The 26628-nt window shown below is 45.6% G+C and overlaps 10 protein-coding genes across 11 annotated transcripts; 5 read left to right on the top strand and 5 right to left on the bottom strand.

Annotated features, from left to right (window-relative positions):
• Positions 1-4499: 4499 nt before the first annotated feature.
• FOIG_10282 (primary-amine oxidase) lies at positions 4500-7661 on the bottom strand. 2 transcript variants are annotated; one of them, XM_031210608.1, is made up of 4 exons: positions 7436-7661; positions 6919-7364; positions 6428-6859; positions 4500-6378 (listed from the first exon to the last, which is right to left on the bottom strand). In XM_031210608.1, exons 2-4 carry the CDS (start codon positions 6973-6975, stop codon positions 4816-4818), a joined length of 2052 nt encoding a protein of 683 aa, XP_031059319.1. In that variant the 5' UTR covers positions 6976-7364; positions 7436-7661; the 3' UTR covers positions 4500-4815. The 2 variants fall into 2 exon arrangements, with proteins under 2 accessions (XP_031059319.1, XP_031059320.1); XM_031210609.1 differs by having other exon boundaries at positions 6428-7364.
• Positions 7662-9497: 1836 nt separating this feature from the next.
• Positions 9498-11672, top strand: FOIG_10283 (uncharacterized protein). Its single transcript, XM_031210610.1, has 4 exons — positions 9498-9990; positions 10043-10143; positions 10201-10382; positions 10438-11672. The coding sequence occupies exons 1-4, from the start codon at positions 9792-9794 to the stop codon at positions 11468-11470; spliced, it is 1515 nt and encodes a 504-aa protein (XP_031059321.1). The 5' UTR covers positions 9498-9791; the 3' UTR covers positions 11471-11672.
• Positions 11673-13352: 1680 nt separating this feature from the next.
• On the top strand, positions 13353-14583 carry FOIG_10284 (uncharacterized protein; the record flags this gene model as incomplete). Its single annotated transcript, XM_031210611.1, has 4 exons — positions 13353-13605; positions 13663-14031; positions 14084-14209; positions 14260-14583. The coding sequence occupies 4 exons, from the start codon at positions 13353-13355 to the stop codon at positions 14577-14579; spliced, it is 1068 nt and encodes a 355-aa protein (XP_031059322.1). The 3' UTR covers positions 14580-14583.
• Positions 14584-14809: 226 nt separating this feature from the next.
• FOIG_10285 (uncharacterized protein) lies at positions 14810-15451 on the bottom strand (the record flags this gene model as incomplete). Its single annotated transcript, XM_031210612.1, has 3 exons — positions 14810-14935; positions 14987-15211; positions 15260-15451. The coding sequence occupies 3 exons, from the start codon at positions 15449-15451 to the stop codon at positions 14810-14812; spliced, it is 543 nt and encodes a 180-aa protein (XP_031059323.1).
• A 518-nt stretch (positions 15452-15969) lies between these two features.
• Positions 15970-16920, top strand: FOIG_10286 (uncharacterized protein; the record flags this gene model as incomplete). Its single annotated transcript, XM_031210613.1, has 1 exon — positions 15970-16920. The coding sequence occupies one exon, from the start codon at positions 15970-15972 to the stop codon at positions 16918-16920; it is 951 nt and encodes a 316-aa protein (XP_031059324.1).
• A 313-nt stretch (positions 16921-17233) lies between these two features.
• FOIG_10287 (uncharacterized protein) lies at positions 17234-19183 on the bottom strand (the record flags this gene model as incomplete). Its single annotated transcript, XM_031210614.1, has 1 exon — positions 17234-19183. One exon carries the CDS (start codon positions 19181-19183, stop codon positions 17234-17236), a length of 1950 nt encoding a protein of 649 aa, XP_031059325.1.
• Positions 19184-19601: 418 nt separating this feature from the next.
• FOIG_10288 (uncharacterized protein) lies at positions 19602-21608 on the bottom strand (the record flags this gene model as incomplete). Its single annotated transcript, XM_031210615.1, has 1 exon — positions 19602-21608. One exon carries the CDS (start codon positions 21606-21608, stop codon positions 19602-19604), a length of 2007 nt encoding a protein of 668 aa, XP_031059326.1.
• An 857-nt stretch (positions 21609-22465) lies between these two features.
• Positions 22466-23297, top strand: FOIG_10289 (cysteine dioxygenase; the record flags this gene model as incomplete). The annotated part of the gene is made up of 3 exons (XM_031210616.1): positions 22466-22777; positions 22826-23081; positions 23137-23297. The coding sequence occupies 3 exons, from the start codon at positions 22466-22468 to the stop codon at positions 23229-23231; spliced, it is 663 nt and encodes a 220-aa protein (XP_031059327.1). The 3' UTR covers positions 23232-23297.
• A 128-nt stretch (positions 23298-23425) lies between these two features.
• On the bottom strand, positions 23426-24337 carry FOIG_10290 (uncharacterized protein; the record flags this gene model as incomplete). The annotated part of the gene is made up of 2 exons (XM_031210617.1): positions 23426-23592; positions 23644-24337. 2 exons carry the CDS (start codon positions 24335-24337, stop codon positions 23426-23428), a joined length of 861 nt encoding a protein of 286 aa, XP_031059328.1.
• Positions 24338-24772: 435 nt separating this feature from the next.
• Positions 24773-26608, top strand: FOIG_10291 (uncharacterized protein; the record flags this gene model as incomplete). The annotated part of the gene is made up of 4 exons (XM_031210618.1): positions 24773-24799; positions 24846-25049; positions 25101-26278; positions 26326-26608. The coding sequence occupies 4 exons, from the start codon at positions 24773-24775 to the stop codon at positions 26606-26608; spliced, it is 1692 nt and encodes a 563-aa protein (XP_031059329.1).
• Positions 26609-26628: the final 20 nt, after the last annotated feature.

The following is a 26628-nucleotide window of genomic DNA, read 5'->3' on the forward strand; positions in this document are numbered from 1 at the left end:
CAACAATAAACCTAGCACGGCTTAGTTTATCCACAGTTGGAAACCAACCGTCACACTCTTAAATAAGTAATAAGACCTACTTAGCATACTTAGATATTATTAGGAGCTCTATATAGCCAAGTCTGCGGTTAGATATCTTATAAGGCATTAATTATAGTTAATCTGCAGTAAGAATAAATAGGAGAGAGTCTCCTTTAATATACTAGGAGTTTCTTAAAGACTATAGGTATACCTTATACTTATGCCCTTATGCTATTAATCCAGGGAAACAAGCCCTTATTAATAAGCTATTTCTATTTATATTAGTATCTTTAGCAATCTAGGATACCGCCGCTAATATTCAAGCCCTATAAGGTTAATAATTACTATATAGCCTTAAAGTCATAGCCGGCATTAAGTATATGGCGAGATTTATATATATTTAAAGAAGTTAAAAAGGCACTACTTTCCTTAGTGCCTAGGAAGCTATAGACCTGCTTTTAATATTATAAGCAAGGTTATAATAGAAACTTAAGGCTATACCCTAAGAAGTATATTAAAATAGCAATAGAGCTTAATAATATAAAGAGAGAATAAGATCTTATTATAAAGGAGGTTATAGTTATAGATATATAGAGCAGGTCTATATCTCCTGCTGCTGCTGCAGCCTTAATACCATAGATAACCCTGACCCTGACCTACTACTACCTTTAAGAGCCTGTATATTAAGTATATATAAAGTATAAGGAATTTCACAAGGCATAGTTTAACCAGCAGCCCCCTGGTACCTCTCTTACTGATTATACCTTTAGAGAAGCTATTAGACTGCCTTTAGAGTATAATATAGTTAGGTATTAGTGGTGCTGGAGGTTAGAGCAGATAGGGCCCTTTATTAAGCTTTATAATAGCTTTAAACTAAGAGATTGGATATTAGAGGAGATATACAGCTGGCTTAATAATAATAACAGATCTAATGATAATGCCGATTAACTAGAAATGCAGCTTTTAGGAGCAGAAGGCCCTAGCTATATATCCCGGCAAGGACCTATAAGTCACATATTATCACAGCTGCAGCAGGGAGGCGATCTAATTCTCCCGGCGAGATAACTAAGCAGTTAGGCAGCCTGATGCTAAATAAGATACAGAGGGATAATAGTTAATTAGGAGCTATATATAAATAGAGCGAATTTCGGCGAATTTAATAATATAATTATTATTACTTAATAGTAGCTCTTTATAATTAAAGTGCCTCTTTTTATTTTATAGTATTTATAATAATTAAGAGTTAATAAAGTCAGAGTATATAAAATTATTAATCCTTATAAATTAATTATCCTAGTTAGAATACCTATACTTATAACCAGCTACTTATGCCTAAGAAGGATAGTATATATATTATTAAATTAAGAGAAAAAAGCTAAATTAATTAATATATATCTTAATACCTTAATCTGCTAGATTCTAATGTTATTGGTAAGTAAGAAGATGGTATAGGGTTAGATATAAAGAATTAAATTATATATATATAAGTAGATAGATTAAGTAAAGGAATTATATATTTCTCTTTAAGCAGATTATAACCTTAATAAAGTAGATAATATTAATATAGCAAGAGATTTAAACTAGTATATATGCTACTAAATATATATAAAAAAGTAACCCTAAATATTCTTAATTCCTCCTATTATCTGCCTATCTAAGTTTATATAATATGCCCCTGTAGATTAACCGAATTAATATATATACTATTCTGCTAGGCTACCTGCAAAGTCGGTATATATATAGTTATTCTAACCGCAGGCATAGGCTATATTATAACAGGGATTAGAGGCCCTGCTTAATATGCTATATCTTACTATTATAGCATTTAAGCTATCTAGAAAGGCATAGTATTAGGAACTAGTTAAGCTAACTATTAGTTAATTATATTATAAAGCTGGCCGGTATACTAGTTTCCCTTAATACTATATCCCTGGTTTTATATTACTATAGTTACTAGAGCCTTAGCAGGAATAAAGCTAGTATTATATGCCATATAAAGCTATGCTGGCATCAGGAGACCTATATTTATATTAGCTCCTAAGGGAGCATTCTAGGCTATCTAACTATTAGTATTAAATATATTATACACCGGCTATTACACTCCTAGATTCTCTTAGCCATAAAGAATAAGTCAGGGGATAGGCTAAAAGAAGCCTACTGCCTTATATATTACTTACCTAGTCCCTAAGTAACCAGGAAGGTTATTTGCAGTAATAGTAGGCTGCAGGATAAACTAGTTATTTTAGTTTAAAGGGACTAGGCAGGGGATAGTTTAAGTATTATCCTTAAAGATCTTAAAGTTATTATTTTTATTATTATTTAAAGCTATTATTAAAGAGATAGAGATATTATAAGCTAGGGGGTTTATTAGATTACTTAATATCTTAAAGGAAGATATTATATTAAGGAGAGAAGATAAGAAATTTATCTCTTAATTTATATATATATCTACTAATTAACTTATAGCTATATTAAATACTTATTATATAGATTAAGAGTAATAGAGGAATTATTTCTATAATATAACTAAAGGCATAATAATAGATATCCTATATATAGTATCTCCCTTTATTAATTTAAGTTGAGAAGAAGAAGGCATATACTATTAAGTTAATTATATTGCAGTTATAATAGAGAGGGCTTCTATATATTAGTATTAGTTATATCTGTGATATAATAAGGCTCTCTTTATATCCTTGATATTATAAGCAGATAACTATTCTTATATAATCCTATTAGTTAGAAGGTTATATTACTTCTATATTATTTGCGGTAAATAGAGGCCAGGCAGCGGATTAATAATATAAAATATAAAATAATAAGTAGTTATAAAGATAAAAAATACCACTGAATAGCTATTTTAATTATAAATGGTGTTGTTGTTAAATAGCAGTTGTGTATTTAATCTAAAGTCAGACATTCAGCCTTATCTGCATAACCGGTTATGCGAAAAACACGTGATACTAAACGCACAGCCGGTTGTGCGGGTATGAGTCCCCAGGTGCTGTGGATACAGTGACTAAGCGGTTTGTTTAGCGAGTGCAGAGTTTTTTTGCTGGGCTCGGCGAGATTGAGATGAGGCTGACTAGTCAACGTGCACGGTGATGAAAACTCTCTCTTCCTTCAGAAAGGTCGCTTCTTATTGGGTAATTTGCTTCTTCTTGTTCCTTTATTCAATGTTGTCATTTTGTACTTCTGGAGGTCTCTGGCTGTTTACTGTTTTCATTCGCCAGTTGCCGTGTCTCAAGATGAGGCTTTCGTTCTTCCGCGCCGCTACCGCACATGATCCAATCATTTCCTCGGCCTTTGCTTCTCCACTTCCGAACATTCTGAGGTCTTAAGTATAGGGTACCTAACAGCAAATAACTTCACGAGGCGCCTGAATATACTCGTTGCACTGTCAAATAGCTGAGTTCAGTCACATAGCGCAGTTATAAGTCTCTCTGAACCCATGCGTGGATACGCCATTTGCCATTAACAGGGCCGGTACGACTCCAATCTCTGTTCCCCTCTGCCTCCTGGCCAAAGTGCCATCGTAGAGCGTCGGTGAACTTTTAGGAATCTGCAATCAAGGAATCATCAATGAAGTGGACATAGTACTGTTTTCCAACGTGCTTGGTGAAATAATCCTCCGTTTAGCGCGGCATTTGATAGTGCTTGAGTAACTTCGATTTCTATAATCCAATAGCGTCGTACCAGTGACAGGGAATCACCTAGGCTACGGGGTCTAGCTGAATCAAGGTCTCAATCACTAGTCTCGTGTTGCGGGTCAGCTTTCAAGAGGTTCAGTCGTGGCGAGTCCGAAGCACTTCGGTGCGTTTACTATTACATGAAAGATCTCTATGGTGCTATTTTAGCTCATCTCGCCGATTCTTGGCTGCCCGACAGACCGCCCGAAACCGTCACCGAGACAGGCAAGTTTATTCCGGATAACAGGTTACGGTTTCCTGATAGTATGTGGTTTTCATCCAACGCATACGATAACGATGCATTTATTGAGGGACTGAACACGGACGAACTTGCTTTCCTTGGATTTGATCTAATGACTCGGCTGCTTAATGCTCCCAGAGACGACAGGGGATGTCCGATGGGGTTGATGGAGTGGCTTGCTAAGATACCCATGCGCCTAAGGCAAAAGGGTTGGACTCTTGGCCTGCAAATGGATCATCTTTTCGGAGACGAAATAGTTAACGATGAGCCAAATCACAGGCGCGGGGAGGAGTGGTCAGAGATCGGTCAAGTGTTACGGGATAATGGAAGCCTTATATTCGACTTTAACCTCCTCACTTTCTGTAGTCATTGCGATCTACAGCGGAGAATCTACCGACAAAGAGGGCATGGACATTGCTGGATAGCGCTGGCTATTATCCCGAGGGTAGTATACTCGACACTTTCCAACCCTGGATCAGCTCATGAAACAAGTTTGGTTGGTAAAAAGTGGACCATGATCCGTACAGGTCACAGACATGGCACAATGACCAGAATGAGTGGTTCTTTTCGAGGCTTGATTGCAAGCTGGATACAAACTAGTCAAAGAGTTAGAGTTTACAAAGTTATCCTAAACTATTATAAGTTATCCTTAGTTAACGTAAGTGGAAAACCGGAAGATCAACAACTCTGATTACGAGGTACTAGGGGACAAGCCGCAAGAAGCAATATCAGCAGTTAAATATACACTACCCGCTAGAATATAAGTCACTCAACCTTACGAAGGGCCTCAGAAAGGCTGGCATCCTCTGTTCGCCAAGTCTCTATTGTGTATTGTCAATTCCATTATCGAACCACGATTTGCCTTTACAGCTTTGAAGCACAGCATCTAGGGTCTTTCTTTTCCTCTCCTGGATAAAGGACACTTTTATTCTTCTCCTGTGTGGAAGGAGCAACATCCAACCCCGGATTTCCAGAGAAGAAGTTCACCGGCTTCAACCCAACCATCATCTTCTCACTCGGCATAACAGGCCAATCCTCAATACGCGGGTTATGAGTGGAGCCGAAAGTATGCCAAATGACAATATCCTCATTCCTCACGGAATGAGTAACTCCGGTGTTTCGGCGCCTCGCAATTACAGACGCCAAGCCGTCGCCTCCGGCTGATTGCATCGTGTATTTACCCGCAGGGAAATAATCGTTGTCTTCATACCTGGTCACCCACACCGCATGCTCCGCAAACTCCGAGCGCTTGGCATGGAAGGATTCAGGGTGCGCGAGAAGCATCTGGCTGTAGAAGGGCATAAGCTTGAAGCCGACTGGCGTACCGGTGATGGGGTTGATCTTATTCTCGTTGACGAATTTAAAGGTACGCGCTTTCGTAAAGTCAAGATCAAAGCCTCCTTCCTCTTCGACCGTTTGACTTTCGGTCACATAGCCAACGCCGAAAGGATTATGAACGGCCGGATCATCGATGGGAAGTGGCTTGGACTCTTCAACCACGAGTGAGTTTGCATGGCCGTCAATTGCAGGGTCAATGCGAAGACTGAAAAGATGCTGATGATATGGTGCGAGAACTCCGGGTGCCACGATATTCCCATAAGGATACGTCCCCTTGTGATCTATAGAGGTTGGCGCAGTGGAGAGAATACCTGTTGCCCGAACCTCATAGAAGATGGAAGCATCTTGACTGAAGTGCCAGGCAAAGATATACTCGTAGTTGGTCACAGTTATTATAGTCTGCAGGACCAAAATTCGAGAACGAGTTACGACCGGAACATTCGTGCGGAAGTTGGTATGCTTCCAAAGAATTCCGTCATCCTGTTCGTGACAGCAGACAACATTGGGTAACTTCAGAGGCTCTCCCGATGACGTATTGTGATAAGCGTCGAAGTACTTGATCGTCCCAAGGCAATCACAACCAAGCTGGAGGTTATTGGCATTGATACCGGCGCCATCATTACCAAGGTCGAATGCAGCCTTTCGTGGATATGGGGCTCGTGGATCGCCGTATGGTACGAACATCTCAGCCAACGAAAGGCGATAGAACAGGCTTCGTCCATCATATCGAACGTCATGGAGAGTGAGACCTTCTCGGTAGTTGAAGCCAACTCGGAGATCCCATTTCTCCCAGGTCAGACGATTGCCTTCGATATGGAATGAAGGACCTTCGGGCTGAGTTACATGTAGTGGCTTGGTAGTAGTCCTGGGGTCTGGTCGCAAGTCGGGATGGTATTCGCTAGTGGCAGCAGAGTGGACTCTTCGGCGATCAAATGGCCTTTTCTCGTTGTTTGCTCTTTCGTCTGGTGTTGTTGGTAGACGGTAAACTTTCATGACCCTAAGAGACTCGGATACCTCGGCGCATACATCCAAAGGATAAGCGTAATAGTTCGCATTGGGGTTCTCCAACAGCCGTACATAGAACCAGCACTGCTCGGATTTAGTATACCAAGCACCCACGAAGCCAAGAAAAGCCTACCATGCTGACTCGATGAGTCATATCGTTCATTCCATCCGTCGCATAAGCCCACGGTTCAACGACAACAGTCGCGCCTGCAGGGAGATCAAGAGTCTTTATCAGAGCCTGGACCTCTGCATTGGCGAGACAAGCAGCTTCAACAGCTTTCATGTAATCAGTGTCGATGTAAGAATGCTTCCCTTCAACATGCTGCTTTTTGACAACTTTGTCAGTGTCAAGATCGACAATAAGCTCAAAAAGGTGATTCCCTTCGGTTTCGGCTTTGATGGAAGCCTCCACCCGTGCATGGCGAGTTGGCGCATGGTCAATGGGTTGATTGAGGTGCTCTTTTTCGAGATAAGTGATCATTCCCTTCTTGGCGGGCTCGAGAAGAGTGATGACACGGAAGTTGGGGTCATGACCGCCAAAGTGGGGGCGCACGATGCGTGAAGCCTAGATATCTCAGCTTATCATTGCTGAGATTGGGGATTATTCATTGATGATTGACTGACCCTCGAAATCTCCTCGGGCGACAGAGGGTCAAACGGATGAGGCGATGCAGCGGTCATTGTTACGGTGTCGATTGTCTATGAGGCTCAAATCTAATGGCGGTGTGACTTGGTATGAACACAAAATATCACCAAAGACTCCCAAGTTTATATATAAACAGAAGTGAGTTGGCGAAGGGCCGTCGTAGGTGGCCGATGACGTTGCGCCTTCTAATGACATCGACGATGCGAGATAAACTTCACGACCGGCCCGGTTGGTGTTTTTTGACTTTTGTTCCTGATAATCTTACCCAAATGCCACCAAGAACCCCAATGTTTTGTGCATGAGAGGGGAAACATCACCAAAGCCTTGCCTTTGGAGGTTATAAAACGCGGTTCCCCTCTTGCCTCCAAAGGTAACGCGTCGCGCTAGCGATCGTCATGTGTAGACCTTTTTGCTGATCGAACCTCTAAAGGAAACGTCAGATCCGGGCCGGGGTAGATAGCTTATCTGTGTAACGGTCCGGTATCTCTAACTTACACTCATTGATCGTTTTGACAGATCGCTCTGACTCATTCGTCGGCACTTGATAGAATATTGAAAAACGCTGGTGCGGTTACAATACCTACTCGATCTCGCGAAGCGCGCTCAAAGAACAGCATGGCAGAGCCCGCTGCTGTGCATAAAGGACTGAGACATAAGCTGAAAGGGCTCAAAACTTGGTTGTCGAAATTTGCGCCCAGAAATTCGTATTGAAATTAGCATGTTGCACAAATTCAGCCTCGCTCGTGAAACCCAACTTCATTTCCAATCCCGACAGCCACGCTGTACAAGATAAGCATTTCGCCAAGCCATTACCCAAGATCCCGTACCCATTTTTGGGGCTCATACGATAGCTAAAGCATCTTGCTTCTTAACGTTATAATCTGGGGCAGATAAGCGGATTTTGTGACAGTGGACCTTGAAGGCCGTGCTCTAAGTGAGCGTCCCGCCAGGCATGAGCTTGGATTGTTGGCATGGCACTCCACGCACTTGCCAACGATGATGCCCGGGGGCTGTGTTGATATTAGGGGTTATTGCCAAGCAATGCATGTAACCTTTGGCTTGTTGAGAAATGCATGTCTCACGTACCAAGATATTCTCTAGACTGAGGTAAGCGCCCGTCAATTGGCTCACCGTAACTCCGAGTCCTGAATCATCACATCCGAACGAAAATCGCATGGATTCAGATGTCCATGTTGATAACTGTATGCATGGCAATCCCAGACCTTGCCCCGGAAACGGTGAACAAGCCGTCCGGCGGTGATGGGGTCTAAAATCGCCGGTAACCGAAGACATGGATGGCAAAGACCGATACTTTGGCCAATCAGCATTGACAAAAAGAAGGTGAGCGCGTCGTCAGGTAGCTGGCGGTTTGAACACCTTCCAGTGAGTTCTATGTTATTCCCATGAGCGTCACGAGTGAATCAGCAAAGCCTCACTCGGCAATTAAGAGGAAACTGTTGACTTTGATGCCAAATTCGGCATTCACATTACAAATATTATCAATAATTTTAGTTTGTTGGTGTATAGTAATGATTTGTATAGGGTGACATCTGTCAAATCTGCAATGTTGCGAATCTCACATTTTGACAACTAAGCATCATCAGCGCCTGGGCACATTACGAAAAAACCCCAACAATTCAATCAGATTTGATTTGCTCCGCTCGTCCGGGATCAAGATCTGTCCAAAACCTCGGTAACAAAGTCTTGGAAGATGAGCGCCTCTCTCTTGGCTTCCAAGACAAACTCCAACTCTGATGCTGTAATGTCTGGGCAAGTGACAGTGCTGTAACATACAAGAAAATTAAGGCTCAATTTAGGGCTCGTTTAGCGTCTCGGGCATTGATTGCCGGATGCGGAGAAGCCAGAAACGTGATCGGAGAATTGCCACCCGAGCCTTGTTTTAGCCCGCCCTATAAGGAGTCAGATCTTGTAACTCTTACATACAACAAAGAAAAACTCATTAGTAAAATGCTACCGAGACAGAATCAGGGATCGGAGAAGTGAAATAATCTAAGCCACGCGAGTTCCACGTGTCATCTAAAGGCTAAAAGCATCAGCGTGCATCGTTGGGACATGTCGAGAGGGTGAGGGGAAGGGAATATCACATCCTTCCAAGCACGTGGAGGCAGAGATTGTCATTCTTGGAACAGATGTCATCACTGACACAGCAGAGACTTTGATGCATATAACCGCCAAGTTTATTGACCATCTTGCCTAAATAAGAGTGCATTCCATTTGACCGAGTCATTGCAGCCAAGAGCAACGAACAGCATCGACGAACCAACCAAGCTTACTCGCCAAGATTGGGATGCGTTATTATGACTTCCTCATACAAGATGCCAAGTACCGCCAAGTCGCTGGGGTAATGCTCACCTGATAACGAGCTCCAATGCTTCACGTTTTGTGTGGGTATCAGATTCATATTCGTTCCCACCCACTAACACCTTGGCTATTGCTTGGCGAAATTGGTATTCCCGTCGTAACAGGATTTACTCCGCGTGCTCCGCAAAAGCTTAGCCCCCCCTATTGCATCCCTCTTTTTCCCCAGCTTTCGACTCTTGTCTCCCCCAAACCAAGAGACCACAACAATGACTGCTTCTTTTACCTCTTGGCGGTCTGGGGTCTCCAGGATCCTTTGGACCGGGTTTCCTTCGTAATCTGGATTAGAATGTCTGGGCATTGATACCCCGCGCGGTCTTTGCTGCAACCATTACGACGTACGCGTTTACTTATAAAAAAGGAGCCCGATGTCCCAGTCGCGTGGTCTCGCTCTGCACCCGCATCTCCTCTTCTTCCAGACCCATTCCTTGCCAATTCTTCTTCTCCAGCTTTTCTGTCTCATCTCTTCACCATGTCGATCGGTTCTAGTGATCGGCACTCTCCTTCCAAGGAGGAGGAGGGCGGCATTGCTACTCAGAGCGATGGTCCCACCAACGAGCGATCGGTCCCTTATGTTAGTGAGCAGACGGAGAAGCGTATTCTGAAGAAGCTTGATCGACGTATCATTCCTTGTGTCTGCTGGATCTACCTCATGAACTTCATGGATCGAGGTGAGTTTGGTCTGAAACATCCAGCCCTACCAATACTGACAATTCGATATAGTTAGTATCGGCAATGCTCGTCTCTATGGTCTCGAGGAGGAACTTGGTCTCACAAGAGATCAATTTCAAATCTGCGTGTCGATTCTCTTTGTTACCTACTGTGTAAGTCCCATCAATGCCATATCCATCTCATGAGACAGCCCGCCGACTTGCTCTTAGCTGTTTGAAACTCCCTCCAACCTTATAATCAAGAAGCTGCAGCCTGCCCGATACATTGCCGGTCTCGTTTTCTTCTGGGGTATTGTGGCCATTTGCACAGGTTTCGTCAACAACTTTGGCTCAATGGTAGCTTGCCGCCTGCTTCTTGGTTTCTTTGAGGCTGGTCTCTTCCCAGGCATCATGTGAGTGTTGGACTTCTCCATTTCGTGATACGTATCTGACCATGGTCATTTCTAGGCTGTACCTGACCACTTTCTATCACAAGAAGCACATCTCACTTCGCAATGCGTACTTCTATTCCATCTCTGCCATCTCTGGAGCCGTTGGTGGTCTCGTTGCCCTCGGTATCGGTGAGCTCGACAACTGGGATGGCCCTCAAGAGGGTGCTGCCGGATGGCGAGCCTGGCGATGGATCCTCACCATCAACGGTATCCCCACCGTCCTGACAGCCGTTTTCATCCCCTGGATCCTGCCAAACACTCCCGCAACCGCCAAGTTTCTCACTGAGGAGGACCGACAGAACCTCTTGGACCTGCGAGCAGCGGAGATTGGTCAAACAACATCTGGTCAGGAGATGCACAAGGAAGACGTCATCGCTGGAGCCAAGGACTGGACCATTTGGGCTCTCTCCATTGCTCAATACTGTAGTCACTCAGTCCTTTACAGCTTCAGTGTCTTCTTGCCAACCATCATCAAGCAAATGGGCCAATGGACCGACAAGCAAGTCCAGGGTCTCACAGTCCCTGTGTACGCCGTGGGCTTCGTCACCTATCTGATCTGTGCCAACATCAGTGACCGAACCCAACAGCGAGGGCTTTTCTGCATTGGAGGAGGTTTGACTATGATAGTCGGCTACATTCTTCTGATTGCCAACCAAAGCACTGCCATGAGCTACGCTGGATGCTTCATTGTTGCTATTGGTCTCTGGACCGGCTCTGGATCTGGTATGGCTTGGATCACTGTCAATCAGCCGCGATATGGCAAGCGTGCCTTCGCTAGCGGTATCTTCATCACCATTGGAAACTCAGCTGGTGTTGCCGCCCCTTTCCTGTTCAGCAACGAATACGAGCCCCATTATCGTCCCGGCTACGGTGCCTCTATTGGCATGCTGGCCCTTGCTGTCTGCATTCACACTGCCGTCTACCTCCACTTCAAGCGTCTTAACAAGAGAAAGCTTTCTGGTCAAGAGGACTGGCGCATGGAGGGCAAGACTGAGGAGGAGATTGCTGAGCTCGGCGAGCACAACCCTCGATACCTGTATACTCTCTAGAGCCTTCAATCTGCTTTCCATCTTGAATTGACTTGACGAGAACTGAGTTGACATTTTTCATATAATGGATAAGATTTGTTGGGTGAAGTCTAGATAGATATTTAATCTAAATTGAAAAGTTTTGTCCAAACTCTAGCTCGAATCTTCTTCCATCCCACCGTCATCTTCGTATGTAATACATAACGTTGTCGTATGATTCTCCTTGGAGCAAATGCTTTTGTATTCAAACAAAGCGGCATGCTTATAGTCCTCTGAAGAAAGTATAGGTGAAAATCTTTGTGCGAGTTGATCTGATCAATCTTGTACATACTCGTCCAAAGACTTGACCGAGACTAAGCACTAGCAAAGGAGCCATTGAGGGTGATATCATTAGGTTTTTAAACTGATTGGCATTCGAATATTGACTCATAACTACCCTTCAGAGACGGACTATCGTTTTGCGAAAGGGTCACCTTCTCCCACCATACCTACGGTGCCTTAGTTTCGCACCTTGATTATATTCGATAACCTAAGTGGTTATACATAATCACTTCCATGTCAGCTTTTGCTATCAGGTCATATGTAACGCCAAGCATTTATCGTCATCTCTTCCAGCATCCAGTAGGTTCTCTGTGGCAACAATTCACGCCATGACGCAATGAAGATTAAGCCATGTCTTGGTGATTTTCTTGGTGGTTGCAAATTACATCAATTGCAAGGCCCGATGTAGTGTCGGTCTTGGAAATTGTCGTGGCTTGAGGTATGATGAAAGCGGCGTAAATAAGCGTGAAAAGGATCAAAAGGCCAAGACCTGAACGGGGTTGCGGGGGAATCGCCTACGATCTGAGATTGGGGAAAACTCTAAGTGCGAAATGGAGAAGACGCTGAATGCGGAGAAATGAGCTGGCCTATATTCAGTATAGTGTTAAACTATTAATACTTTTAAAGATATATCAGCTGATGTAGAAACCTCCTGAGACTGGGATGATGATTGGGGAGTTTGATGCTATACTCAAGAGAGCATAGTTGGAGTGCAGGTTGTCAGACTGAGCTGTCAATTGAGTATCATGCTGCTGAATTGGATGAGCGTGGTCTGGATTTTGAGGCTGACAAAGTTCAATGTCACTCGACAAATGAGCTTTCCTTGCATGACGTTTGATCAGCGGTTAGATAAGAACGAAAGGAAAGTCAAAAAGTATGGACACCGTGCAGCTAGGAACGCTATATCAGTGGCAGATGAACGCTACTGCTCGACCATGTTAACACGCCTTTAGAGCGTTCGGAAATACTTTAAAGTTTTAGCAATATAGACATAGCTAAGGTCAAGGCGATGCTGTTAATATCTTGAGGCCCTCCAGTATCAGCTGGCTGAAACTGTATGTTTTATCGGTTGAGTTTTCAGTGCAAGGGTATTGCTTTTTGTGACGACTCAAGATCCCTGCTGCAAAGCATCAAAGTCCACTGTTCGCCCGCCGCGGGTTCCGCCTGTCCCCTCGCAGAGCAAATGCCGAGGGAACAAAAATACGGAGGAAAGAAGTCGAAGTCGCAAGAATTACTGCTGTGAATAGTTATGATGATCAAGAAGGAAATGATCAGTAATCCTTTAGTTCATGTAGTCATAAAACCGACGCGGATGTTTCAATGTTGCCGAGGTGGATTATAAATGCTGAAACTTAGCGCGCAGCACCAACACGAATCAGGCATTACGCCCGTTGACAGAGCTCAAAACATGCGAAACTCTCTGCGGACTTGTGGACAATCAAGTCACACTAAGGCCATATTGCATCAACAGCCGTGCGGGGGTTATGCGGTGAATCCTTCAAGGAGGTATAAAAGTTCGCCAACTATCCTCACGATAATATGAATTCCAGTTACTCTCATCATCTAGACAAAATCGATCAAAATGGCCCCTCTCGATAACCCCGCTATCCCTAAAGGCTCTCTAGTCCTCGTGACCGGAGTCAATGGCCTTCTTGGTTCCCATGTCGCCAAACAATTCCTCGAGTATGGCTACAAGGTTCGCGGAACTGTTCGTGACGTCGAGAAGAATGCGTGGCTCACGGCTGCATTTGACAAACAATATGGCCAAGGAAACTTTGAGCTTGTTGCGGTGGCAGACTTGACAGATGAGAAGGCTTTGACTGAGGCAGCCAAAGGTAGGAACCAGTTCTTTACGCCGACAGAGTGATATGCGACTAATGCAACAACTACAGGGGCCGCTGTCATTGCGCATACTGCGTCAATTATGTCTATGGACCCTGATCCTAATAATGTTATTCCTGGCGTCATTAGCTTCGCCGTCGCGGCAATCAAGGCCGCTTATGCAGAGTCCAGCGTGAAGCGATTCGTCTTCACCTCATCATCTTCTGCCGCCGTCGTCTCTCAGCGCGATGTCCCCGGTGTCAAGGTGACTGAAGAGAGCTGGTCTGAAGATGCGATCAAGAAGGCGTGGGCTGATCCTCCTTACACCCCCGACCGACGTGGTGCTGTGTATGCGGCAAGCAAAGCCCAGGCAGAACAGGCTATCTGGAAGTATCACAAGGAACACCGAAGCGAGAAGCCTGAATTGGTCGTTAACACCGGTAAGATATCCAACAGAAATGCATATTGCTACCTCTGACTGACTGATAATAGTCCTTCCCAACTTCAACTGGGGAAGTTCTATTGATCCCGTGAACCAGGGATACCCTAGTAGCTCTGGCCTCCCAGTGCTTCTCTTCAAGGGACAAGTAACACCATTCCACAGCTCTATCGTCCCTCGTAAGTCTCAAGCATCTTTTAAAAATGATCATGTACTAATATCGGCATAGAATATTACATTGATGTCGAGGACACAGGCCGGCTTCATGTTGCAGCTGCCATCTTCGATCATGTCAAGGAACAGCGTATTTTTGGCTTCGCCGGTCGCTTCAGCTGGGACGCTATCCTCGATATTCTCAGAAAGAACTTTCCCAACAGGACATTCCCCGAGAACTTCTCAGGTGGAGAGGACCCTAACGAGATCGAGCCAAGAGACAAGGCTGAGCAGCTTCTTAAGGATCTAGGCCGACCTGGTTGGACAAGCTTGGAGGAGTCTATTCTGTCTAATGTTGAAGCTGTTGCAAAGGCGGAGGAGGATCCTAAGCTTTAGGACTTTCCAGAGGTTAACGAAAGACCAGCTTTCCGGCAAGTCAACTACATCATCAACCTCGTTGCCATTTTTAAGGAACAGTGGTGACGCATCGGGGAAAAGAGAACAAATAAATACTTATCAGCGATCAATACATCTCTCTTATGAATCATTCAAACATTGTCATTCTGGTTGAACATCAATACAAAGTGCCTCCGTCAAAACATCGGATCACAAATGGCCGACCAGCTTCAGGCGTTAACAAGCTCCTCGAACTCCTCTGACGTGTCCTCCACAACTTCAGTCACATTTGCCTGGGGCACCGCAGTCGACTGAGGATCGTGGACCTTAAGTGCAATGCCAATTTCATCAACACGCTACAAAAAGTCAATCTATTTGCATTGTATCATCAGCCTCAGTGTACATACCTTCATAATCAACTGCTTAGCTCCTTCGGACAACTCTGATCGTTTAGCATTGATTTGAAGCTTCATTTTTCCATAAGCCTCATCAGATAAGTTGAGAGTGGACAATCTCCCCACCCAGTCGATGGCAGGAACTAAGAACTTATCCGATAGCTCATTGTATAGTTCTGTTGCCCTGGATGCGATGGAAAGTCTCTCCTTCATGAGGGAAACATCTCGAAGATAGTCCTGGTCGAGTAAGTAAAGCAACCAACTTCTTCATAACTCAACGCTTACTTTCTTTAACTGTGGGTCGTCGTTCATGTCGTCAATGTCTTTCGCGGTAAGGTCTTTTATTAAGACACGGTCATCACCGTCTTTGACCGTAGCCACAATGTCCTGTATGCTAATCAAGAAATCCATAAAGTTTGCGATTTCCCTTTGAAGAGTATCAAGATCCTCTAAAGTACTCTTCAAAATGTTGATCATTTTTTCCTAACAAAATTAGTTGCAACCTGGAATGGCTGATACGGAGACGACTTGCCAAAGACTCGTTTTCACACAGGTTCTCGCCCAGTTCTTTGTTGAGAATACCTATCTGTTTCTCCAGTGTTCTGATTCTCGACTCCACCCACCACTGTGAGCCCAGTCGCACAATATGCCCCAGAGGAGATTCAACGACTGCGGACGCTATGATTGACGCGAGGACAACGGGGCTAGCTTGCCCAGAAACTATAACACAGTCAGATGTCAAGCGCATACTTCTGATGCTTTCTAAATATTCACCGTTCGTTTCTGAGGAGCCTTCAAAAGGTCTCTGAAGTGCTTCTTTTGATTCCCTGAAGGTCGCAAGATCTAATTCGAGATCTTCTTGTTCCGCTACGTAGAGCTCAATCTCGCTTGCTGTTTCTTCTTGAAGCATTCGGTTTTGGCCGAGTTTGAGTCAGCCACCTCCTGAGATATCTCCAATATGGGGCAGATACTGGTTGACGAAGCAGCGGTCAATCATGAGTTTTTCAGAAGTCTTTGTATACGGCTTGTTCGACACCTTCCACTTCTCATCAAATTTGTTTGATATCACTGTGCCTCCAGGAGTTCCGGACCACCTGCCGGCCTGGCAGCAGATAAGCGACGAGTGCTTCGGAGCCACTACTCTACTAGAGGAAGGGCAGTATCCAGAGAGTCGACAAACCTTCAACATTCTATGTGAGAGGTTGAAGATTATTTTTGGGATCAGCGATTGTGGAATGATCATTGTCATATGGCCGATTTGTATCAGGCTTCACCAAAACGGGTTGCTTTACAAAAGCTTTGCGCTACTCGAGTACTTCTTGGATCTTCTTCGGTTCCTGGCGCATCAACGCTATCCTAGTGGGCATCCAATTCCAAACCTGCTAAAAGTCTTAAGCCAGACACCGGTCGAAGAACGTTTGGAGATCCTGCGAGTTGGCTATCAGCGAACAATTCGCTCTCTCGAACGCCGCGTTGGATTTGGCAATGCCGTTGTGCTTTCAATGTGGTCTAAATATCTTAAAAGATTCAACAGCCAAGAGTTACCTGCAAGTGCACTCACTTCTCGTTATGAGAGTGTCCTAGAGGAGGCTCAGAACTCTTTCACAGATACAGGGACCAGGGCAATTGAGATCCTTCATGGTTACATTTATGCCGCACACTACAATGCTAATAACCAGATGTTGACTTGGGATCTTGACTCTTTGATGGTTGATCGAGCATGGTCAATTGGGCTTGACCAACCTCAATGGTGCTTAGCTACTCAAGGCTATGCAATGCCTGCAAAGCTTTTGTATGCCATGTCGGAGCAGACTGGTCATGGCAACCAGGGAGAAGCAATATTGTGGTCTGCCATAACCAGGCTTGGTTCTGGCGATAGAAAGTGCCGGACAAGAGCTCTTATGTTGGCAAATATGTTAGGGGGCACAGGAAACCAAGTATTATAGCAAATTGCATTAAGGTCAAACAGTAAATCTCGAAGAAGGAAAAAAAGAAGCAAGGGTATATAGGATGAATCTTGGAAAAAGAGTAAAAAGAGTGACCTGCGTATGGCAGGTGGCTGGATCTCTCCCGCCGGGAATTGAACCCGGGTCTCAAGCGTGACAAGCTTGCATACTGACCACTATACTACGGAAGATAACAGGCTAGAGCCTGCTGTAGTGGGTTGTGGTAGAGAATGGCGTCCTAGCGTATATAACCATAGGGATAGCCTCACGCTAAGCTCTAGTGGATGGATCTTAATTACAGAATAAGCGCAACCTACACCAGATGAAACGTCTCAACTGCCACCTCTCCATCCTCAACTTTCCTTTTGATATACATATCCGTGATTCCATAAGCCAGACATGGACCAACGTATTCATAATCATCTCCACGCTTCCGCAACAGAACAAGATCCTCGTACCCATCTACAATGCAGATGACATCTCCAACTTTGCAGTTCTGTGGCCCCATTCCCAAATATCCAGCATCGGTTTCATACAACCTCGTATGGTAGTTTCGCTTCATCATAAACACTTGCTGAGCATCGACATCAAACATCCTCGCCTTCAGTGCATCAGGCCCGCCGATCAACGGCGAAATACATCCCATCATTTCAGGGTTATTTCCTCCATCCTGAACTATCATGACGGAAAGACCGTCAGCCTCACGTGTCTGGAAATATGTCGTAACACCTCGTGGTCGATCGCTTTCTGGAATTTGGAGGTCTAGTCGCTTCGTGAAGTTAAGCAATAGCAACATGCTCGGTGTATCCAAGGCCAGTTTCTGCATCCTCGCGACCACTAGAAATAGGGCCCAAATTGAAGGGATCTTAGTTGGATAGAACGGTATGCGATTGATGTAATTTTGTATCCAGTCGGCAAGATCACCTCCCTTCTGGAGATTTTGGATCTCTGGGTTCCCTCCGACCTTCTTTAACGTTTGCAATTTCACACCGAATAGGTGCAACTTGGCATCCGCGATGTTTGGCCGTGGAATATTAGGGACGATTCGAGTAAGTTCGAACTCTCCATCAAACATCAAAGTCGGGTTATCGGTCGCTCTTGATGGAAATTGCGGTGCCCAGGATGGCAGCCTCAGAGGATCTTCGAAAACACCCGATCCAGCATCTCGAAGAAATTGCACTTCTCTCCTGCCGCTGTTCCCAATAGTTTCTAGTACCGCCTTGCAGTAATCTACATATACACCTCTGACGCTCTTGGTGTAGTCCGGGCTAAGGGGAAGTGAGCTAAGACCCAGAAGGCCGTAGATGTGGTCTCTAGGATCTGTGGCTTCGAGTGTACCACCAAATGCGGAAAGTTGAACCGCCGTCCGTTGTCGCTCTTCTTGACTCTCTGTGGCTTTGTCCTTGTGCATAATCTTGGCAACATCGAAACGGATAATGTTTCGTAGCTGGATGAAACCGGTACCTCTAGGTGGACAAAACTTCATCCAAATATGGCTTGGGACAAAGTTGGGTTTCGTTACTTGCTTTTCAGTCAGTTTGAGGGAAAGAATGTCAAACATGCGGCACACGTTCATGAGAGACCTGTACTCGATACAGACTCGTGGGGCAATGTAGAATAATGTTGAGGCCAAGACGTTTTCCTGCAAGATCCAGACGCGTCGCCAGTATGGGAGCAACGCGAGATCATCGAGCGATGCCCAGAACTTGTCGCATTCAGGTTCTTTTGTAAGACCACAAGTTCTCAACCACTCCAGGTTCATCAGGTTATCAACCTCCCACTTTGCTGCCCTGAAGGCTTTGCTCAAGACCATGATAGTCGTGATAGCTGTCAAGATTTTATCGTCCTCTTCAGAACCTAACCAACCAAGTACAAGATCAGTTGATGAGTAGATGTCGCGCATGAGCTTGACTTGTTCAGTACGCTCTGCAGCATCGGCTTGGTTGATACAAACAGCGTCGACCCAGATTCTGAATTTGGATTGATCTCTATTGGGAAACTCATATTTCCAATAGCCTCGAACTTCCTTCAACGCGCGGGCGAGACTCTTTGAAACAGGAACCTCAACGCCGTTGATGTTGATGTTGACCCTGTCGGCTGCACTTCCCCATACATAGGATAGCGCAGCAAAGCGTAGTTGTTTGCTGAAAGTGACGGTGTGCAATTTACATGAGACAACACCGTTGTCCTCAACTACCTCTAATAGTCTTATCTCAGGTTTTGAAGTGTCGAGCGGGGTCTGATACAGGTCTTGAATGGACATATTGGCGATGATGAAATGAGGATCGAGAGGCACTGGGTAAAGTGATCAGTATTAAAGTACTAGATAGTGTCTTGATGCCCGTTAAATTGAGTTTTCGGCGATAAGAAAAGAAATTGTAGGCCAGAGGAACCCTGCTGGAGAGTTTGAAGGTCAAAATACAATGGGCTGTGATGAGGCTGTGAATGCGCCTGACAAATGCCTTCTGGCGCTTAGCACTATTAGGTGTGCCCTGCGACCAATGAAACGACCTTGGAAATTTGTGAGCTGCATGGTGGTCAATCGTATGGCATTTTCTGAGACATTCTTTTAGAAACTGTTTATTGAGAAAAGATCGCACATCGGTGCTTCAAAAATGAGTAGAGTCAATTTCGCCTTGCAGGGTATCCTTTTTCCATTTTTCCAAACAGTAAAACGCAGTCTAAGAGCTATGAAAGTCGGGCAAAGCGCTGAACAACGAATAATCATAACAAACAGGATCCAGAAAGAGAGGATCAAATCTTGGCAATCCCGAGTCAGCGTTCCCGCGCGCCGGCGATACCAACGTTAGATCTCCTCCCTGGTCAGATGTTGCAGGCATTGAAGAAGATGAGTTTGGTATTGTCTGCGATAAAGGCAGTGCATTCATCCTATCCATGGCGTCGGCGATGAGTTCTGAAGCGCAGCAGCGAAGGCGGTCGTATTCTGCTTCTGCCATGCGCCACATGCGCCGGGCGCTCTTGAGACATCCGAGAACGAGGGTGACGCGGTTGTAGTGATGTTCGAAGCATTCGTCAGGATGGCCTTGGGAGGTTGCTATTTGGATGAAGCCGCATAGTGCGAGCGCTGGAATGACAAATGGTGTATGCTTTGGTACATTGGGGCATAGCGATATGCAATCTGATATTCTTCTTGAAGCGTCTGTTGCTTTGATGCCTTGGATCAGACTTGTTGATGATGAAAGAGGATGGTTCTGCGCAAAAGGCAGGAAGGGGTCCTTGACATCCGCTAGCAGTGGGTAGAGATTACTCCGCGGAAGATGTAATAGCATGCTGGCCAAGGCGATGATCATATGTGCCTGGAACATCATCTCATCGATGTTACCATACGAATCAACGATCTCCAACTTTCCGGAAGGCAGATGGTTCGACCAGCTAAGAAGGGCGTTCTCGATGGACTGCGTATGGTCATAGCTACTGTTCTTCAACTGATTCAGCAGCAAGACACGTCCTAGAATCGTCGCAGCTTCGATGCGATAGCTGAATGAGGAGAAGGCAACGTCGCCGGTTGAGAGCACCCGCCTCTTGAACTCAAGAACATGGTGTGACGGAGGAATGTCTAACCGGCCATTATAGAATGCTTCTTCACATGGTAAGAGGACCTCGGGCGGCGTACTGCTGCATCGCAGGATCATTGTTTTGGGAGGGATAGCCATGGAGATGTCAGTGACATAAATTTCCCACCAAGTTCTCCTCAGACTTTCGGCCTCAATCGGATTATCGAGCTGTCTCGACGATGCAAAGTCTTCGCGATGCATGCCCAAATCCATGGCCATTTGCGTACATTGGCCGAATGTTCTGTTCGCGGTATCGAGATCGCGACTGAAGAACAAAAGGATAGAGTAGATCAGAAGCGACTGAACCATGTAAGTCGAGGTTTCGATGGCGGACATCATATCAGTCGCAACTTCAGCGCGCAGCTGTGCGTCTGGCCCAGAAGAGGCATAGTGAGATCCTGCAAATTCAACCATGCGACGCAAATATGGGGGATAGTTCCGCGATGTGAACACCGAACTTGGAACGAGGAAGGGATGAGCATTGTGAAAGTTCTCGTAGTACAGTCGAAGCAGGCGATCACCATCGGAACAAGGCTGTACGGGAGTATTGAGACTCCCCAAGCTATTGCTACCGAAGGTTTGTGTAATGATGTTAGGGTCAAGATGCGTTAGATATGACATGACATTATCGCTTTGAGGTTGAGGTTGTTGAGCAGGGGTTTGGTCGTCGCTAATCCGTCGTTGGGTCTGCACATTTTCGCCTCGGGGTGATTGACGGGTATGTCGGGCGACACTTCCAACCAAGTCATTGCTGGTAGCTGTGCTCTGACTTATTCCAGATGATGGTAATTCCTGGGAAGAAGATGTCGGAGTAATCGGTAAACTGATGGGATTTACAGTTACGCAATCCACATATGAAGATTGTTGGTCACCTTGAGAAGTCTGCATCACGGGCTGTCTACTTCTCTGCTGCAGTTCCTCGGCTGGCGAACGATGCTTCTTGCGACGTCCACCACGTCGCGATGGTTCGTAGTAGCATACTTGCTCTGTCTCTTTGCAACGCGAACACGAGGGTTTCCCCGCATCGCACTTGAGGTGCTGCTTTCTGCAGACGACGCAAGCAAGACTTGCTATGCCGGTCGATTTGACTGATCCGGTTGTTGAGACTGTCATGATGATCTGCGGTGAGTCGGTAAGGATGGGATATCAGAAGGAGGTGGATTCGGGTGAGTCGGCGATTGAAATGTATGCAGGGTTTGATCAGGACAGATTGCGCAATCACGGCATGAGCCTCATGTAGGATCGTTAGATTACCCCAAGCATATGATCCTATCTTCAGCGGCCAAAAATGAGATTGGACGGTGAAATGAATGAATGAATGTGCATATGTATCATGCTATCTCAACGGTAAAAGCAAACACGAAGTTGAGGAATGTTGAGTGGAGACAGGATGATCTGACTCGAGTTTGTGAGTGGTCAATGCACTGATAAGCTGATATCAGGCCACGTCTTGGCCAGTCGATAACAACTGATAAGCCGAAGATATCCACATGATCTACAATCTCAAGCCGAGAATCCCATTGTTCTCGTTCCCATTCATCATTCTACATCGACCTCATAGAGAAGTAGAGGCTAAGATAGTTTTGATCCCTTTACTTCGACAATCTAAGACTATTCTCCTTATGATATCGCGAGGAGGCTTGGTTCAAGAGCCGATTTGAACGTTTCTATTTTCATGTAGGGACTTCAATCGCCGATCAAGATCCTGGCGGACATCCCTGTTATCTGAAGTCTCGGTCATGAGCCAATCAATGCAGCGCTTGAATCCCCGTAGACAGTGGTACGAGACTGACCCTTGAATGATGGCTCGGCGATTGAAGATGCGGCTCTATTATAGATAGCACCTCGATAACATTGTGCAAACCGGCCTGTAATTAAACAGTTCAAACTAATTCAGTACTTCTGCACCTCAAGACCCAAGATTATTATCGTATCTATTTATTTCACACGACTATTTGAACTCTACCACAATGGCTGCAGTCTCAACACGATTTGACCCTCTGCCACTTACACCGTGTCAGTCATCTCATCAAGCCTTCACTTCCTACACCGACTTTGAAGAGCCCGAGGCGTACTCTTTGGATGATTTCGTACGGGACGTGAAAGCCCATCTGGGTGAGGAGGGCGGTATTGGCTGCGATGACATCGACGAGGACTATCTTATCTCCCTGGCGAAAAAGTACACATCGAACCCCAACGACTGGGCACGCTATTATCACAACTGTCCAGAAAAGAACTACACACGCAATGCGATTGTCAACATCAATCACAAAGCCAATATTGTGAGTATTCTAGATCATTGACTGTTTGCGATACTAACTCCCCCAAAGCTCTTATTAGTCTGGAACCCAGGAAAAGGTTCACCCATTCACGATCACGCCAATGCCCACTGTATCCTCAAAGTGCTGGCAGGCGAGTTGACAGAAACCATCTATAACATGCCTGAGAAGGGTTGCGAAGACTGCCCTCTGTCAATCAAGAGTGCCAATACCCACCAAGCCGACCAAGTCACATATATCTCAGACGACATTGGTCTTCACCGAGTGCATAACCCTCACCCTACCCAAGTGGCCGTCTCTTTGCACAGTAAGTTCCAAAGTTTCTATGACTTCGCATTGAATTGCTAACTAACATGTATTAGTATACACTCCGCCAAATGCTGCTGATATCGGTTATAATATCTTCGACGAGTCAACGGGTCGTGCAAGCTTCATGGCAAAAGCCGAAGCTCGCTAATTAATATTTGGAAGAGTTTGAGATAGTCCTTACATACATTGATACCCTGCCATAAAAGATACAAAGAATAGACATTGATTCAATTTCGCGACCGTATAATATTTATTGAATCTATGTGAAAGGTAACACAAATCGTCTATAACCTAGTGAAATTTGACATCGGGCAAGGCAGCAGCTCGTGAAAGGTCTGTCCCTCACATGGGTACACCGTTGAGAATCAACTTGAAAAGGAGAGAGTTTTTCATCTCATCAGCGCGAGCCTTCAGCTCATCGACATCCCAGTTCACCCAGACAAATTTACCCTTGAGAAACTCCGCCTCTGGTGACGCAAGCCAAACATAGAATTGAGCTGCAAGCGCAGCTACATATAGCCAGTCAGCTAGTAATCCACAAAATGTTCAAGTTGACTTACGATCATCCTGCCCGACAATATCAAACCTCTCATTCAGCTCAGTGCGAATGACGCCAGGCTGAATCTGGACAACGTGCCACTCGGGATTATCGTCCTGCAGGTACTCGAACATCTTGAAGACGGCGGCTTTGACGGCAGTATACGCCCAGCCTTGAGCGATCGGCCTCAGGTGCACCATTCCGGTTGATGTATTGAAGATGTAGGCATTGCTGGTCAGAAAAGGACCGAAGGACTGGAGGGTGTTGAAGGCGCCAATGACGTTGAGTTCGATGCCCCGACGAAACTCTGCTTCATCGAAACCGACGACTGCTCCCACATCGGGAGAAACGCCGGCGTTGCTGATGAGGATATCAATATTAGCGCCATCCGCTTTCTTGACCAGGTTTGTGACCGCAGCATCTAATTTGCTACGCTGGCTGATGTCGACGGCCTCGAAAATGACATTTGTTTTGCCTCCACTGGCCTCTGCGATCTCGGCTGCAGCTGTCTCAAGTCTATCGAGACGTCTTCCAAGGATAGCGATGGTTGACGCTCCGGCTTGCGCAAAGGCAATAGCGATTGACTTGCCAATACCTGTACCACCACCAGTAATCGCGACAAATTTACTGGCTGCACTGAGCTCCGGGCGAGTTGGGTCAATGGAGGGGTATGGCTTGTTATGCCAGGTTTTAGTGAAAGAGACAAAGTTATCCATGGTTACTCTTGAAGAATGTTGCTTGCAATGAATCTGTTGAAGTAGTTGTGAAGATACCTAATTGATGGTAATCTGGGGACTTTATAGGAATACCTGTTCCAGATGGAGTTGTGCTACTTCGCCGAGAAGCCCTTATTCAAGCGCCATTTGAATCATTCAGCCTACTCCATGGAAGGCATTACACATCAGCTCTATCATGACCAAGGCAGAAGACAATCGGAAGTGAAACTTCCATGGAAGCCGAAAACGGCATAGTCACAGAAACAATGGAGTTGTTGGAAAGCTTATTCTTAGAAATATGCGCTTTGTCAGCCAACTCCGCTTCCGCGGAAGCGGCTGGACCACTATAACCTCCCTCCATGGAAGTATTGTCATCACTTTAAACCGCTTCCCACCTTTTGCAGCTAATGCCCGCTACCATACCAAAAGTCCAATATGCAATCGAACAACCGACCACGAAAAGTAATATTCAACGGTATATACAGATGGCTTGCTAACTGGCGATCAGGCGTGCGACCTCTGTTATACACGAAAGATCAAGTGTGATGGATTGCAGCCTAAATGCTCAAATTGTGTCAATTACAAGACTAATTGCACACACACTGCGCGTAGTCGAAAATGGAAGCCCAAAGTTCTGCAAGATGACGAGCCTCAAAAGGAGGATGAAATCCGGAACCTCCAAGCGCAGATGCAAGAGCTACAACAGCAACTGGTACTGTACTGCAGAATCACGCGGTGAACAGAGGTTAATGTCAAGATGTAGGCTCAGTACAAACAGGCAACAGAGATTGCATTAGTTGCGTCTGCGCCATCGCCCCAAGCAGACTTCAAAGATGACCTCGCTCAAGTCAGAAAGATACGCCACTCTCTTAAACTCCCGCCCCTTCAACAGACGATGCACATGATTGGCATCTATCTCAATACTGTTAACTCGTTATTGCCTCTCTTCCATTCCGACACTCTTCTACGACTTGTTGGAGAAACCTACGCTCTTGAACCGAAACAGCGCGACCCAGTCGTCTGGGCTGCGATCAATGTCGTGCTAGCCATGGCACTGCAACAGATGCCCAAAAGCAATAGCATTGGCACTCCGTATGGCACTACAGAAAGCTATCTGAGCCACGCTCAATCGGTTCTATGGGCTATAACGCTAAGCCAGACTCAGCTCATCAATATTCAGACGCTAATTGGAATGGCCATGCTGCTACAAACTGGACATGACTCTACGCCGGCCTTGGTCATTATATCAACAGCGATGCGTCTTATACACAAGATCGGTCTACATAACCGTGCCTATTCTGCGCATCTTGATCCTGTTGAAAGACAACAACATGCCCGCGTCTTCTGGCTAGCATACATCGTTGATAAGGATCTCAGCCTCCGCGCCCAACAGCCATCTATCCAAATCGACGAGGACATCGATCTTGACTTCCCTATGTCATTCAGTACTGTTAGCAACGGTGACTCTAGCGCTGGTGTAGTTACGAGTATCGACGGTAGCACCACTATGGACTATTTCCTCGCCCGGGTCCAGCTTGCCAGCATCCAGGGTGACATCTACGACCACCTCTATTCAACTCGCGCCTGGAAACGGACACCCGAAGAACGAAGGTTGAAAAGAGAGAATATCGTGCTCGCACTGAACAACTGGAAAGCTTCAGTGCCATCAGACTTCGGCGCTGCTGACGTCATTACAACTACGAGTAATAACCCTTCAGTCGGTGCTTTCTTCTGCATTCTTCATACAAATAGTCTTCTATCCTTGATGTTAATAACAAGGGCACATGCTTGGGATGAGCAATGGGTCGGCGTTTTACGTGATCATGGCAGAGGAGTAGGCACATTACAACTGCCAAGCGATTGGAACTCATTGGTAGGACAAGCGAGAGACTTCATGATCCTATTCGAGTATGTTGTGCCGAAATATTGCTGGTTGAAATGGTAAGTGCTTCCACACGACAACCATTAACCAGCACTGATATATATAGGGTCTCGACTTGTACCTACATTTCTTCAATGGTACTCCTGACTGCCAACAACCTACATGATCTCCAGCACGCGGACTTTGAGCGGGATAGCAATCTCATCGAGAGAGCTCTCGCATGGTTTGGAGAAGTTGCTAAGGAGTTGCCCTCACGGAAGACGGAAGTACTAGAGAACATTTGCGTTGAAGCAGTTCAAGCGATGAAGACTAGACGTGCTCATGAGATTGACGTGAAATTTGGGGGTGATTGGCTCATTGGGTTCCTTAACAGTCTGGAACCTTCTTGATGACGTGGAAAGAGGTAGAC

This window comes from Fusarium odoratissimum (genome assembly GCF_000260195.1).
Source record: "Fusarium odoratissimum NRRL 54006 unplaced genomic scaffold supercont1.18, whole genome shotgun sequence".
Classification (NCBI taxonomy): domain Eukaryota; kingdom Fungi; phylum Ascomycota; class Sordariomycetes; order Hypocreales; family Nectriaceae; genus Fusarium; species Fusarium odoratissimum.